The following is a 13,729-nucleotide window of genomic DNA, read 5'->3' on the forward strand; positions in this document are numbered from 1 at the left end:
ACGCATAAAGATGACGTCATTGTCATGTACACATCCATTGTTTAAAATGCGATGTTCCAAAATATCATTTTTCACAATAACACACGACGAAATGCCACCAATAAAGGACTATTGACAAAAAAACGATCAAAAACTAAACTTGTGTTTATATTTTCCGGCCTCTGTAAACGCGCGTGCACCTGGACACTTCCGGTTCACTTCCCAACACAGGTGCGCACTTGGCGCCGTCACTGCATAGTAACAACGGTCTGCTGGGAAAAGATTCACTCGACTGTTCCTTTTTAAAATCTTTTGTTCTACCCTTTCCTTAGGGCCTTTTGACTTACTTAAAATAAAGTGAATTGTAAGCGACAAGCCGAGGAAGACGAGGTGGGGGTCAAGGTGGAAAATGGGCAAGAAAACGCAGACAAATCCGGAATCGGAGTTCGGTGAGTTGCCAAGTCGCCATCACCCGTTCCCTCGGGAGACTTTTTGTTGTACTTCACTTAAACGGAACTAAATACAAAAAGTCTTTACTTTTACGTTTGAATAAGCGGGTGTTAAACATTTCCCAATATAATTGTTATGCTAATTTGTATCGTTGATTTGTAAAACACATCTTCTAATCACAGTACACGTAGTCCTCGGTTTACGACGCGGTTCCGTTTTTACGCCAAACCAAAATAGATTTAATTATTTCATTGCACTACTAAAGTCATAATTGTAGTAATAGATGTAATAGATAAGCTATAAAGTATTCTAGTATAGCTGTATTTATTTTGTCTATATAATATGGAGAAAACATAAGTTACTATATCAAAAATATGGGTTATAAAGTATTTATATTCATTAATAATCATCGGGGTTTTTTTGCCTGAGAAAACATTCCTTCCTTCTGACGATGCAGATTTACAAAAGGTTTGTATGGGACTTTGAACACTTCTGCTTCTCTATTGATGGAGCCACAAGTGTATTGACAGAATGGGAGGTTTAACAAAGCAATAGTAAATAAACCCTCCTTGCAGGTAAATACAGATTATATTTCATTTCATATATTGGAATAAAATACAAAAACGCCTCAGGAGATGTTTGTATGATTATTTGTTGTTTATGACCTTTTATTAAGCAATAACAAAATGTTGTATGTGAATGTGTGATTCGTACGAATACAAAAGAGGTTTCTACGAGTTACTAGGTTTTAACACTTAAATTAAATAAATTCATGTTTTGAATGGTCTCTTTCCTTTTTAATCTTGCGTAAGGCAATGCATAATCTAAATGAGAATCATTTGGAGTTACTAGATCTATAACCAGGAAGTGACCGATTTGACATTTTATGATTATGTTGCTCTGTTGCACACAGAAGCTGAGTCATCAGATAACTCGGAATGCTATTCCCCCTGACCCCATTTTCTCTTCCATATGAGCCAACGCTATAAAAACGTTATAAAACGGAGACATCTTTAAATGGAATGACCCTGAACCTTTTTACGAGTTGCATTGCGAAATGTGACACTTGTGGCATAAGCAAGAGGCTGATGAACAGGTTCCTTTGTTGTCACTATTTACTCTCTGAGGATGAACTCTTGAGCGCTGGGAATCCCAATATATATATATCCCACCGTGGGATATATCTTTCCCTTTTTTGGAATATTAACAATAAAGTGGACCAAATCCGAGAGCCTTTTTTGCTCTCTGATTTGTTTTGATTTCAAAACATTTGTTATTGACATTGCTTAATATTTGGATGACCAAACTGTTGCCATCATAAAATCTTTATTACCTGTTCATGCAATGCTTAAACATTTTAATTAGTTTACTGCTCTACTAATAATGTGTGTGACAAGCATGTTAGCTAACTAGTTCTTAGCTCATGTCAGCATCTTATCCACATAATGCCAGTTTGACATTTAAGGCATATTTTTTGCAAGAATTTTTTTTTTATCTTCAAGGTTTTCGAGTTTGATCCCACTTTGTCCAGCTGGAGTCAACAACGTTGCAAATTCAAAACACATTCAAATGATGTGTTGCAGTCTGTGTTTTTTTTAACACATCTTCCTTTTAATGTAGTAATATCCTGGTTAGTCATTTTTTTGTTCCAGGAAACATTTTTCCACCACCCTGTACTTAAATATTTGACAGCACTTGTAAGTTACCAAGTCATACAATTAGTGTACAATTGGTCATTCATTCACTTTTTTAGATGTGGTTTTGCGCTGATTGCAAATTTACAGTAACTAAAACACAAAATGAATATTTTAAAAATCGAATGTGCTTGAAACAACCATAAAAATATAGAATATAAATCCATTTCCTTGTCTTTTCTTTTGTCTAGGTGAGCCTGTCCAGTATGACCCCTCCTTTAATGGACCCATAAGGAAGAGGTGAGCTTCAATTTCCTGCTGCATTTTTTTTTTCTTCATGACGACAACAACACATTTCTGTGCAAAGTCCACACGGCTCACTCAGACGTTTTGCCCTCCTGTTTTTCTCCCCAGAGGGTGCACTGACATAATCTGCTGCGTTTTGTTTATGTTGGTCATCCTTGGCTACATCGCAGTTGGGATTTTAGGTAAGCTTACGTACGCAAACGTTCAACACCACACAAGTAAGCACATCAAGGTTTGTTAATTTACCTTTGTAGCTGCATTCAAATCAATGGCAACAGTGCTTTGTAGGGACAGTATGTAGATTAAACCTCACAATGACTTCCTCTTGACAAGAAACAATAGAAGTATTGAGCTTGTTAAATGATGACCCGTTTGGTCATGAAACTCATTCCAACACACAGCACCCACTTCCTTATCTTAAGTCAACACAAAGTCTGTGTGCAGCCAGCTCAATAGGACCTCATTAAAATACATCATTGGATGCTGTCCAAGTCTATTGTTCTACAGCCCATGACAAACTTTTGCGGCACTCCTTGTTTTCAAAATGTTGGGCTTAGTCTATCTTTAGCCGTCGTTTGGTTTCATTTTTTTGTGCGCGTCCTTCCTTTTCGTCAGCATGGCTCTATGGAGATCCCCGGCAAGTTCTCTTTCCAAAAAACTCAACCGGATGGTTCTGTGGCACCGGACCAAACATGTGATGAACTTTCACCTACACGGATTACAAAATATACAGTATATTAATCCGCCGATGTTATGTCAGTTCATATTTTCCGTCTTCTTTCTCAGAAACCGACCCGCACTATTTTACTTTGACATTCTCAAATGTGCAACGGGAGTGAATGTGATGGCAGCAGCTCTCAACGGGTTGCAATGTCCAACCACACAGGTAGAATGCTTTGCACATGGACTAACTTTTTTTTCTTAGCTATACTTGCTGACTTTCTTCGCCGTAATCATGCTGCCCCCTCCACCACCAGATATGTGTGGAAAAGTGCCCGACTGAATTCACCTTCGTGGGGCCGTTAGACTTCGCTCCAACTGCAAAGCCTGCAAACGTTTTCACACAAAGCCTCTGTGCACCGTCTTTAAACCTGTCAGACACTCGCATGGTAAGTTATAATACAGATTGTATAATATATCTTCTGTATGACTAATTTATGTTGCCAGGACTTAAATCTGAACTGAATCATTTTATTTTTAGACTGTTAAAGAAATTGTGGAAAAGGATCTGTGTCCTTTCTATACTATTCCCACAACCTCCGGTGAGTGCAAGTTCAATAAAACGGACTGTTTGACTTCTGAGTTTCCGCTGGATTTATTTTTTTCTTTCTTTTTTTTTAATATTTGTTTCAAATGTGGAAAAAAAAGACAATAAATCATTTTGATTGTTTTCTCCACTTTGCAGTTATTGGAAGGTGTTTGCCTGATGTCCAATTGCTTGGGAGCATGCCACCGGATTTTTCCAACATTCCAGGCTTGCCAACATCTGTCAACGAAACGACCAGCCTTATCAAGAACGGCACGGGGTAAAGCTAATAAATAGAATAAAAGTGCAGAGCAATGTTGCCTTAAAAAAGACCACTAAACACTGTTACATACCAAAATAAAAGCAGACCCACTTGTTGTCCTCATCACCAGCACAGGGTCGGTGTGTCCAACCTTCAAATAGCGTCTGGTTGTAGTCAGTCCCGTTGCTCTGCATGAATCAGCAGTGTTATATTAAGACATGCTCACTTTTATTTTTTCTCGCATGTGTTCAGTCTTGATTTGGATGCCATTATTAGACTTTCCTGTGATGGATTTGAATTCTGTGCCTTGCAATTGTGCATTTTTCTTTACCACTGCATCAATTTAGGAGCTACTAGCATGCTTAGTGAATAGTTGCCAACTAACAACTGTTTCTTTTTGCCTTGATCCAGGGACATATTGAACAGCTTCAGCGCCAGGGACATAGGGGTCAGGATCTTTGAGGATTTTGCGTCATCATGGCCCTGGATCCTCGCGTGAGTTGATGTCTTACTCTTCCACCTGTTGACGAATACTCAGTACAATTTTTCTACAGTGGTCTGGCAATAGCCATGGTGCTCAGTCTGTTGTTCCTGCTCCTGCTGAGATTTACTGCTGGCGTGATGGTGTGGCTCCTGATTGCAGCTGTCCTCTGCACCGGGGCGTATGGTGATTCTGAACTCGACTTTGCATCTATTAATTCCACTTGAAATAGAAAGTTTAGCAAGCACAGCATTTATTTGATTCACTTTGGGTGTGTACAGCATGTTTTTGACGCATTGTGTGATTTTTCTTTTCAGGGATTTGGCACTGCTACTGGGAGTATGCGAACTACAAGAATCTCTCTGCTTCAATTACCGACATTGGTTTCACCACCAACTTCAGCTTTTACCTAAAAGTGCAAGAAACTTGGTTAGCTTTCTGTGAGTTTACTCAGCGACATACAGTATCTCATGTGTGAACATATTTTCTGAAAATAAGAATAAGGCATTTTTATCTTCCATTATCTTAATGCTGTAATCTTGTGGTTTTTTTTCCGTTGTCCTGTTCCTTTTGTTGCCTCCACAGTGATCATCCTCTCTGTGGTGGAAGCCATCCTGATCTTACTCCTCATCTTCCTCCGAAACAGAATCGTCATCGCCATTGCACTCATCCAAGAGTCCAGCAAGTAAGTTGTGGTGTGATGCAACTTATTAGACGTTTATTTTTCTATATCTGGTGTGTTCTTCTAAACAACACGCGCTCTTCCTTCCACAGGGCCATCGGTCAAATGATGAGCACCTTGTTCTATCCTCTGTTGACATTTGTTCTCCTCTTGGTTTGTGTGGCCTACTGGGGTAGCACTGCATTGTATCCTTTCATTGTGAGCACGTAGATACGGACGACTCCATTTGTTTGATCTCCTGAGCTAATGGATACAGGTATTTAGCCACTTCGGGAGGAGCATCCTACAAAGTGGTGGCTCTCAACTCCAGTATAAGTGAGTGTCAGCGCATCAACGGCACCGTGGACTGCGACCCTCAGGTCAGATAAATCAATATACTCTCGGTTGGCGGCCTGAAAATCAGCCCTGCAAATGAGTTTGAATGCGGCCTCTTGCTTTTTCTTTTCCATTCCCTCACCGCTTTAGTCCTTCAACGCATCCGATTACCCAACCTGCCCTTCCGCTGCGTGCATCTTTGTCAATTACAACACGGAGGGGCTCTTCCAGAGGAACCTTTTCAACCTTCAGATCTACAATGTGGTGGCCTTTCTCTGGTGCATCAACTTTGTCATCGCTCTGGGCCAGTGCACCCTGGCTGGTGCCTTTGCCGCCTACTACTGGGCTTACAAAAAACCCGACGACATCCCCATGTTCCCCGTGTTCAGTGCCTTTGTGCGCACACTAAGGTAGGTCCATGTTTGTATTGCAAAATGATTCTTAAACTTCTCATATCCATTTTCTTAAGCTACCACAAATAATTTCAGGTACCATGTTGGCTCTTTGGCATTTGGTGCTTTGATCCTGACCTTGGTGCAGGTTATAAGAAGCCTCCTCGAATACATTGACCACAAAACCAGAGGTAAGGCCTCTCTCGTCTAATGAGCTACTGTCGTGTCAATATATATAGTTTTTAAAAAGGCCACTGATGTTTTTTGTCTCCTGTATTACCACCACCCAGCGGCTCAAAACCCTGTTGCACGTTTTATTCTGTGCTGCATGAAGTGCTGTTTCTGGTGCCTGGAGAAGTGCATCAAGTTTCTCAATAGAAATGCATACATCATGGTAAGCTCAATATATGAATATATGTTTATCTTATTGTTAAATATATGTATTATTTAAATGTTTTTTTTTTTTGTAATGCAGTACTTGTGCTTTTCCACAGATTGCTGTTTATGGAAAAAACTTCTGTACCTCAGCCAAGAATGCTTTCTTTCTGATTATGAGAAACATAATAAGGTTTGTGCTTAAAGTCCACTTTTTTTTTTTTAATGGACAGATGGGACATTTTAGAAAAAACCAGTTTGTTTGTACTGATTGGATTATAATGACAGTTTATAATAAATCTCCTATTCACTTATGAATCTTAAAAGTGTAATACAGCAATGTATAATTGTTCCTCACAGAGCCGTAATACTAGATAAAGTGACCGACCTGTTGCTGTTCTTTGGGAAATTACTCGTAGTGGGTGGAGTAGGTGCGTATATTTTTTTTTTGCACATTTTGAATTAAAAAAAAAAAAAAAAAAATCTAAAGCATCGCTATTGAGCAAAATGGTGTTTTTTCTTGCAGGCGTATTGGCCTTCTTCTTCTTCTCTGGCCGAATTCCTCTTCCACACAGCACAGCGCAGTCAGAAACCCTCAACTACTACTGGACGCCAATCATTGTATGACTTTGTTGATTTCATCTACCCATGTGAACAAGTAAGTCATTTAATGTTGTTTCTCCAAATGACCTTCATAGACGGTAGTGTTTGGTAGCTACCTCATCGCTCACGGATTCTTCAGTGTGTACAGCATGTGTGTCGACACACTCTTCCTCTGCTTCTGTGAGTACACAATAACAAGGCTTCAATTCTAAGATTTTTTTTTTTAATTCAAACCAGTGTGATAAATATTTTAACTTTGCACCAAACTCTTCACAGTGGAAGACTTGGAACGCAATGATGGCTCTCTGGAGAAGCCATACTTCATGTCCAAAAATCTCATGAAGATTTTGAACAAATCCAACAAGATCCCCAAAAAAAAGAAGTGATTATGTTAGTCACAGGGAGGAGAATGGCAAAAACACTGAAAAGTAGCCCGGGGGTCTGGAGGGGCCGATGATTGTGTTTACCCCCAAAAATGCTGATTTTGCACGTTTGAATTATTTTTCAAAGTTGAAATGTTAATGTTTTTGGTACATATCAAAAGATTGAGCCCGTTGATGCGGGTTTTCTTAATTGACTGCATCTATTGTTCATGCAAGTCGGCTTAGAAAAACGGTTGTGTTAGCCTTAGGAATATTTTACCTGTTGCCAATATTATACAAAGGACCAACATCATTTCTTTTGATAGAATATTTTTTGATAGTTTTATAAATACGCTTGACTGCGTAAATATTGTTCATTTGTATTAAAAAATAGTTTTGTGTCAAAAAAAAAAAAATCTAAGTTGTGCCAGCCTACTGTTTTACTAATTTTTCAACACATTGCATCAGGGTCGATTTTGGATCTTATGAGCAAGCAAAATTGGTTGTGTTCAGAGTTCGACTATGTATTAAGACACAAAACATTGTGGCTGCCTTGATAGAAATTTGAATGTCTTGCTTAGTCTCACATTAGCCAAGCTCCTATTTTTTATTGGTACACACTGGCAGAAAATGTGGCAAAATTTAGAAAAAGCATTCTGGTTATCAGTGCATTTGCTACAAGTGAATTTATAAGGACAAGAAAAAAACATTTACAAATCTTTATACAAATGGATCACTCGCTCTGACATACAGGATGTGGTTTATGATGCACAGTTCACTGAACTGCTGCGTGTCTGCCCGAAATCATTTTCCCAATATGGTTCATTGAGATTTCGCTTTTTCTACTCATTTGCTCTTATTTTGGGAAGCTTTGGTAGAAGGAAACCATTTTGGAACAAATGAGGACAGGTTTAAATGGCATCACAGTGCACTGGCAGTCGTTTTTAAGACAAATATATCGACACACACCCAATGACTGCTACTCTTTGGCCTTTTAAAGGCAAGAAAAAGGTTGTTATGGTAACCAATGGAGCCAGTGCTCTTCCATCACTGTCCTGGGCCTCGAGAAGCGGGTAGAGGGGTGAATTACACTCACTTCTGGTCACCCTGACCACATAATACTTCTTCTTCTGACCCCCTAAAGACAGACTGATTATTTGTACAGTGTAATTCAACAGCTGCTTTTCACTGTTTCTATTAACAAAAGGCAGATTGGAAGCTTCTTGTGAACAACTGCTCTTCCCAGGAAGAAAAAAAAGACATGAGTGTATGTGGCTCAGGTTAAGTGACCCATCCCTTCCCCTCTGTCCGTCCATCTTCGCCATTCGTCCTCTTTGTCACACGCTTAGCAGCCAGAAGAAAAAGAAAACGGCCACGAACAGGAAGAGGCAATCTTGCCAATTGTGATTTCCGTTACCGCCGTTGCCTTGGGCAGCATCACCTGGGTATTGGTCTGGAAAGAAACGAGGGAGGGTGATGCGGGAAATAGGTACAACAAAGTTAGATTACAATCAATTCAACATGCACATTGATAAAATAGATCATTTATTAACTACTCTACCTGCTCTGTGAAAAAGGTCGTTGCCGTTGAAGACGGTCGTGAAGAAGCCGAAGGGAAAAGCGCCGATGCCAAACGACATGTGGAAACTGGTGTCGCTGAAACCCTGGAACATCTAAAAAGCACACGTCACTTGGAATTAAGTGAAAGGTAAACAAGCGAAATGTGCATGAAATCAACTTTTGTCCGGACAGCGTCAATATAATGAAAACCGACTCACCCCGCCTCTGCTTTCTGGTTCGGTTCTCTGTCCTTGAGGCCGTGGGGGAGTTTTCAACCTAATAATGTCCAACACAAATAGTCACTCATAAGAACACTGTCAGGCCTTCACACACAGTCTGATGGTCAAAGGGCGCACCGAGGGTCCTCCTGACTGGAGCTCCCTCGTCCATACAGTGGGATGACCTTGTCTCTGCTGATACCGGCTTTACACACAGGACACTGTGGTCTGCTAGGCCTCGTCTCCAACCACTAAACAGAGCAGCAGGAGGAAAAATATGGTCAGTCTTGCCACATTTTTGCTTCAATTCAACATACATTGTGCTGCTCCTTCTGGTGTGCGCACCTTGGCCACTTGGGGGCAGTATATAGAGGCTATTCTTTGCAGAGGATTAAAAACGTAAGCAAGTCATTTTATTTTTTTATTCTCGACGTGTTGGTTTGTCATTTGCATTCAAATAGCGGAAAGTGTAATGTGTGTCACTTGAACCATGCGGTGTAAATCCAGCTAAAGTGTGCCACACAGAAAGAAGCGTAACCAGAAGCATTAAAGGCATTAGTATGTTTAAGCTGTACTAAGTCACATTACGTGTGCCGATTTCCAAGTTGCATCACACGCAAGTGTAATGACCATTAAGCTTAGATCAGCACCATCATTAGATAGTTAGGACTTAGGACCAGAACTTGAAACACATCAATTTAAAAAAAAATAAAAAATACTGTTTGATCTTATTTCCATAAAGTACTCAGCAAAGTTAATGATGGTAAACTTACTTGATGGAGACAGGGCCAGCTGGAAAAAGAGAAAAGGTACAATTATTAATTTGTATAACGATGACAAATATTTTTACGCTCTGCATGTAAACGAACCTGAATGATGAGAAATTAAATTAGCTTCACTAACACAACCTAAAATATGTTGGTAGTTGTGCTTTGTAATATTTAACCCTTCTTGTACACGGCATTTATTATCTTTTTAGATGTTCTATTTGGCATAGTTTGTGACTGAATGACACAAAGACCTAGCTGAGAGAGACACACAAAGGGACTCAGAAAAAGATGCACACTCACACAAAGTAGTATTTGTGTAACAGCAGCTACCAGATAGCTGGCATTCCTTCGGAATATACACGCAACTGAACAAATTCAGTTGGGAGAAGACTCCCAAGCTGAATACTGAATAACACATTACACTGTCAAATGTATTTCTATCGAATTTTTATCTCAACTGCAAGAGTCATAAATTCATGCCGCAGGCGCCCATGTGATGTCACATGACCCCAGAGTGGAACAGATTAATCCAAACGGGTATGCGGGTCATTTGGCAAATACAATTTTAGGGTTATTTAAGACTACATTGTATGGCAAAAAATCTTTGAAAATAATCCCAATGCCATTTCCCCCCCATTCATATTTTTCCAGTTAAAAGTGGGTTCACTATTTGCATATTGTAGTTTGCTGTAAGTAGACCTGCACTGCATCATTCTGAGAGCTTTATGGCAACTCCTATGGAAAGTTGCAACAGGTGAACTGATGTCATCACTCTGCTGCCTTACTGATTGTTGCATCATATTACAAAGTCTGGAGGTCTTAGGGGAGGCCAAAGGCAAGGGGGCTGGTTGGTGGGGAAGCATGGCAACTAAACTAATGATCACAAGTGTGATAAAAATACATTTGTACAAATAAAGGCCTGATCGATGCCTTGTAGTTAAGTGCGATATGTTATGAATATTCATTTTGGCTACCAAATAGTAAGTATTGGCCACAATGATGCAAATTTTAGTGAGTTGGATTCAAATGTAGATTAAAGTTGATGATCACATTTTAAACCTGACACTTAACCAGTTTGCACTAATAACACAAGTTTGTGTTTCGTTCCTTGAGTAACGAGAACTTTAATCATCATTGATCTGCACAAACAGAGAAAGCTAGTTAATGTGTTACAAGCAGCAAGTCAGCCATTTATGTCAAAATATACAAGGTCAGCATAAGCCACAATGTAGAAAGGCGTGTTTACGTTTTATGAAGTAAAGTGAAGGACACACACCTTTGATTAGTAATGATCAGTAAATCGGTCATTAAAACAGAGGTAAATAAAGGCCGCACGACAGGTCACATTTGATCATTTTACAGCAATCGGCACGCCCAATCCCAAAAAGCCCTTCTCGCTCGGTCCGTACCAGAACAAGTGGCCGCACATACTGATGACAGCATCCTTAGCAGTGTCGAAACAAATGTTGCACTCGAAATTGCCTCGGTCCCGGTCGTCTTCCCCGTTACCACCGCCCGATCCGTCGCGGTCTTTGCGGCTCTCCCCACTTGGGTACCCTCCTCTGCTGCTCGGTCCGCCGTCACTCGACAACCGGGGGTCGGTGGCTGCCATAGTAGGTGGGGGTGCAAGAGAAAAGGAGTTACGCGTCAACCTGTCAACACAAATGCCCGATCAAGACTAACGTTTGGCTGTGAATCACAAGCGACTCTGTCGACGGCTGACACTTTACTCGAGCCGTACATCTGACGCACTTCCGGAATGCACCCTTGTGTTTCCGATAAAAAACAACGCAATTATTCACTTGACAATCGTCGAAACCACCAGATTAATGCAAAACAATGCAACAATAATAACAATGTTGAATAAAAAGCATTCTGTCTTTTAATGCTGTGAATAATGAAATGCAACAACAAATGAATGTCCGGAGCCACAATAACCGGAACCTTTGTTCTGCTTATTGTTTCCCAACGGAGTCCGCGGAAGTAAACACATTGCATGTCGCGTGAGCTCACGCTGCCATAATGTAACATTTATCTCTTCGTGTTCACCGATAGCGCTCAAACTACAACGTTCTCATTCATAATCTTACAATTTAAGATTTAGGGAAACCTTTTGCATAAATTCGATCAGCCGTCATGAAGATTAAGCGACAGAAAATAGCCAAGAAAACGTTATCTTTTTACAAATACAATTTCAACTTTCGGGAACCTTATCAGGTTCTTATTGACGGAACTTTCTGTCAAGCGGCATTAAAGAACAAGATTCAAATCAAAGAACAAATGCCAAAGTATCTTATGGGCGAGGTACATCTTTGCACCACCAAGTGAGTATACTGGTTTCCTTATATATATAATCAATGTCGGAGGAAATAACACTATTTAAACATACATTTGTGTGTCCCAAGCTGCGCTCTAAAAGAACTGGAAACTCTGGGGAAAGAGCTTGTTGGGGCCAGAATTATTTTGCAGAGGTATCAAGTGAGGAAATGTGAGCATATGAAGAGTCCAGTTCCTGCATCGAAGTGCCTGCTTTCTATGCTGGAGGGCACAAACCCGCATCACTACTTTGTTGCCACACAGGTAATGTGTAATGTAACGGCACATTGGAGTTCATTTAAAAAGGCTTAAATGTGTTTGTTGTGCAGGACTACAAGCTGACAACAGGTCTTCAAAAGATCCCAGGCGCCCCTCTTCTCTACATCATCCAAAACACCATGGTGCTTGAAAAACCCAGCCAGTCGTCGCTGGACCGGGTTCAGGCCATCCAGATGGGCCAGCTCGTGAGCCCGGTGGAGCACCAGAGCCTTCGCAGCCTGAAAGAAGAACAGGGCATTACTAAAAAGGACGGAGACAGACGGGGGACCAAGAGGAAAAGGAAACCGCACAACCCGAACCCCCTGAGCTGCCTAAAGAAGAAGAAGAAGAAGAAGGGGCCGACACCGCCGCTTAAAAGAATTGAGCCAGGTCAGAAAAGAACTCGGAGCAGACACAAGAAACGTAATATAGAAGGTGAGAATCATGCTGCCGCACCTTCGGCTAAAAAATCGGAATCAAATTGAATTAACAAATGAGATGTTTGGTTACTAGGGTCAATTTTGTGAACTTTTTACAACCATTATGTGTGAGTGGAAATAAACTAGTCGGACCTGCTGCAAAAGTTGCGTTCCTACACAATCGTACCGCTAGAGGGCAGCAGAGGCGCTGTATTGAAGCAGAAAGTTATAGTTTGCTGGAAGCAATAATAGTCTGAACAGAGAGCTGTAATAAACCATCCTAACACCATGAAGGCTGGGCAACTGCCATTGTAAAGTTACGACTGCATTTAGAAAGGTAAAACTTTAACTTGCCTTTACAATTTTCTACAAAGCCTGAAGAAATCTGGAAAAGATTTGTAGTTTAATACAGTAGGCTTCTTTATATTTATCCATTCAGCCTGTGGCCAACGCAGTGTTATCAATTTAACTGAGGTGAAGAAAATATTTTTGAAGTTCTTGGTGTTGTCAGTATGATGAAATGTGCTGTAACATCCCATGGAAAATTTCAAAAAGCCATCAGAAATAAACTTTTCCATCCCTTTGCAAATCCTTAGGGGGTACACGTCAAATTGTTTCACTATATATTTGGCTAGTTTTCTAATACATCTTTTTCTCGCACAGCTATGTTGTGTCACATGACTCATTACCAAAAGCAACAAAGTGAGGAATGACTACCAGGAAAAATCCAATTGTACTGCTGACTGATTGTGCTGTCTTCTTTCTACTCCGTGTAAAAAGCCCGTAAGTTAGAACCCTGTCTCATCTCTATAGAAAAAGTCAGAGGAAAAAAGTGCTCACAGCTGCCAAAAACCATCCCACATAGCCCACTGGGAATGGACTTGGACCACAAAGGCCCTGGTTGTATTTCACTGTAGGATGGCCTTTGTGCTGGGGAACGGGCTAACACTGAAGCAGTGTCTCGCTCCTCGCCCGACCTGTCTGTCCTTTAAGCTTGACAAGCAGGTCTTATTTAGGCAGCGAAGCGGCCGCCACGTCCACGGGGGGCTTTGATGCATTTGCTGGGCGCTGTACATCAGGCCGACCAAAAGAGAACCCCTT

At 40.6% G+C, this 13,729-nt stretch overlaps 3 protein-coding genes across 4 annotated transcripts; 2 read left to right on the forward strand and 1 right to left on the reverse strand.

Annotated features, from left to right (window-relative positions):
* The first annotated feature begins 188 nt into the window (after positions 1-188).
* slc44a4 (solute carrier family 44 member 4) lies at positions 189-8,348 on the forward strand. Its single transcript, XM_037264506.1, has 22 exons — positions 189-428; positions 2,315-2,363; positions 2,478-2,551; positions 2,985-3,063; positions 3,156-3,255; positions 3,347-3,478; positions 3,571-3,631; positions 3,775-3,895; positions 4,289-4,372; positions 4,432-4,544; positions 4,676-4,798; positions 4,944-5,043; positions 5,133-5,225; positions 5,297-5,399; positions 5,506-5,765; positions 5,844-5,938; positions 6,038-6,141; positions 6,242-6,315; positions 6,483-6,553; positions 6,649-6,743; positions 6,821-6,905; positions 7,002-8,348. Exons 1-22 carry the CDS (start codon positions 389-391, stop codon positions 7,109-7,111), a joined length of 2,166 nt encoding a protein of 721 aa, XP_037120401.1. The 5' UTR covers positions 189-388; the 3' UTR covers positions 7,112-8,348.
* On the reverse strand, positions 7,642-11,391 carry rnf5 (ring finger protein 5). Its single transcript, XM_037264512.1, has 6 exons — positions 11,045-11,391; positions 9,639-9,657; positions 9,004-9,116; positions 8,866-8,923; positions 8,649-8,760; positions 7,642-8,540 (listed from the first exon to the last, which is right to left on the reverse strand). Exons 1-6 carry the CDS (start codon positions 11,245-11,247, stop codon positions 8,425-8,427), a joined length of 621 nt encoding a protein of 206 aa, XP_037120407.1. The 5' UTR covers positions 11,248-11,391; the 3' UTR covers positions 7,642-8,424.
* Positions 11,392-11,612: 221 nt separating this feature from the next.
* utp23 (UTP23 small subunit processome component) lies at positions 11,613-13,239 on the forward strand. Of its 2 annotated transcripts, XR_005099481.1 has the most exons (4): positions 11,613-11,959; positions 12,041-12,215; positions 12,281-12,844; positions 12,943-13,239. XR_005099481.1 is itself a non-coding variant. In XM_037264511.1 (3 exons), the coding sequence occupies exons 1-3, from the start codon at positions 11,772-11,774 to the stop codon at positions 12,692-12,694; spliced, it is 777 nt and encodes a 258-aa protein (XP_037120406.1). In that variant the 5' UTR covers positions 11,613-11,771; the 3' UTR covers positions 12,695-13,239. The 2 variants fall into 2 exon arrangements, 1 of the variants encoding a protein (XP_037120406.1); XM_037264511.1 differs by having other exon boundaries at positions 12,281-13,239.
* The last annotated feature ends 490 nt before the right edge of the window (positions 13,240-13,729 follow it).

This window comes from Syngnathus acus, chromosome 11 (genome assembly GCF_901709675.1).
Source record: "Syngnathus acus chromosome 11, fSynAcu1.2, whole genome shotgun sequence".
NCBI lineage: Eukaryota > Metazoa > Chordata > Actinopteri > Syngnathiformes > Syngnathidae > Syngnathus > Syngnathus acus.

Excerpts from the sequence above, each read along its gene's own strand:
- rnf5 (XM_037264512.1), bottom strand. The coding sequence starts at position 11,247 with ATGGCAGCCACCGACCCCCGGTTGTCGAGTGACGGCGGACCGAGCAGC. Across the intron at positions 8,924-9,003 it reads TCCAGTCAGGAGGACCCTCG|GTTGAAAACTCCCCCACGGC; the intron begins GTGCGCCCTTTG and ends GGACATTATTAG. Across the intron at positions 8,761-8,865 it reads AACCAGAAAGCAGAGGCGGG|ATGTTCCAGGGTTTCAGCGA; the intron begins GTGAGTCGGTTT and ends TGTGCTTTTTAG.
- slc44a4 (XM_037264506.1), top strand. The coding sequence starts at position 389 with ATGGGCAAGAAAACGCAGACAAATCCGGAATCGGAGTTCG. Across the intron at positions 3,896-4,288 it reads CTTATCAAGAACGGCACGGG|GGACATATTGAACAGCTTCA; the intron begins GTAAAGCTAATA and ends GCCTTGATCCAG. Across the intron at positions 6,316-6,482 it reads ATTATGAGAAACATAATAAG|AGCCGTAATACTAGATAAAG; the intron begins GTTTGTGCTTAA and ends TGTTCCTCACAG.
- utp23 (XM_037264511.1), top strand. The coding sequence starts at position 11,772 with ATGAAGATTAAGCGACAGAAAATAGCCAAGAAAACGTTATCTTTTTAC. Across the intron at positions 11,960-12,040 it reads GTACATCTTTGCACCACCAA|CTGCGCTCTAAAAGAACTGG; the intron begins GTGAGTATACTG and ends GTGTGTCCCAAG. Across the intron at positions 12,216-12,280 it reads ACTACTTTGTTGCCACACAG|GACTACAAGCTGACAACAGG; the intron begins GTAATGTGTAAT and ends TTTGTTGTGCAG.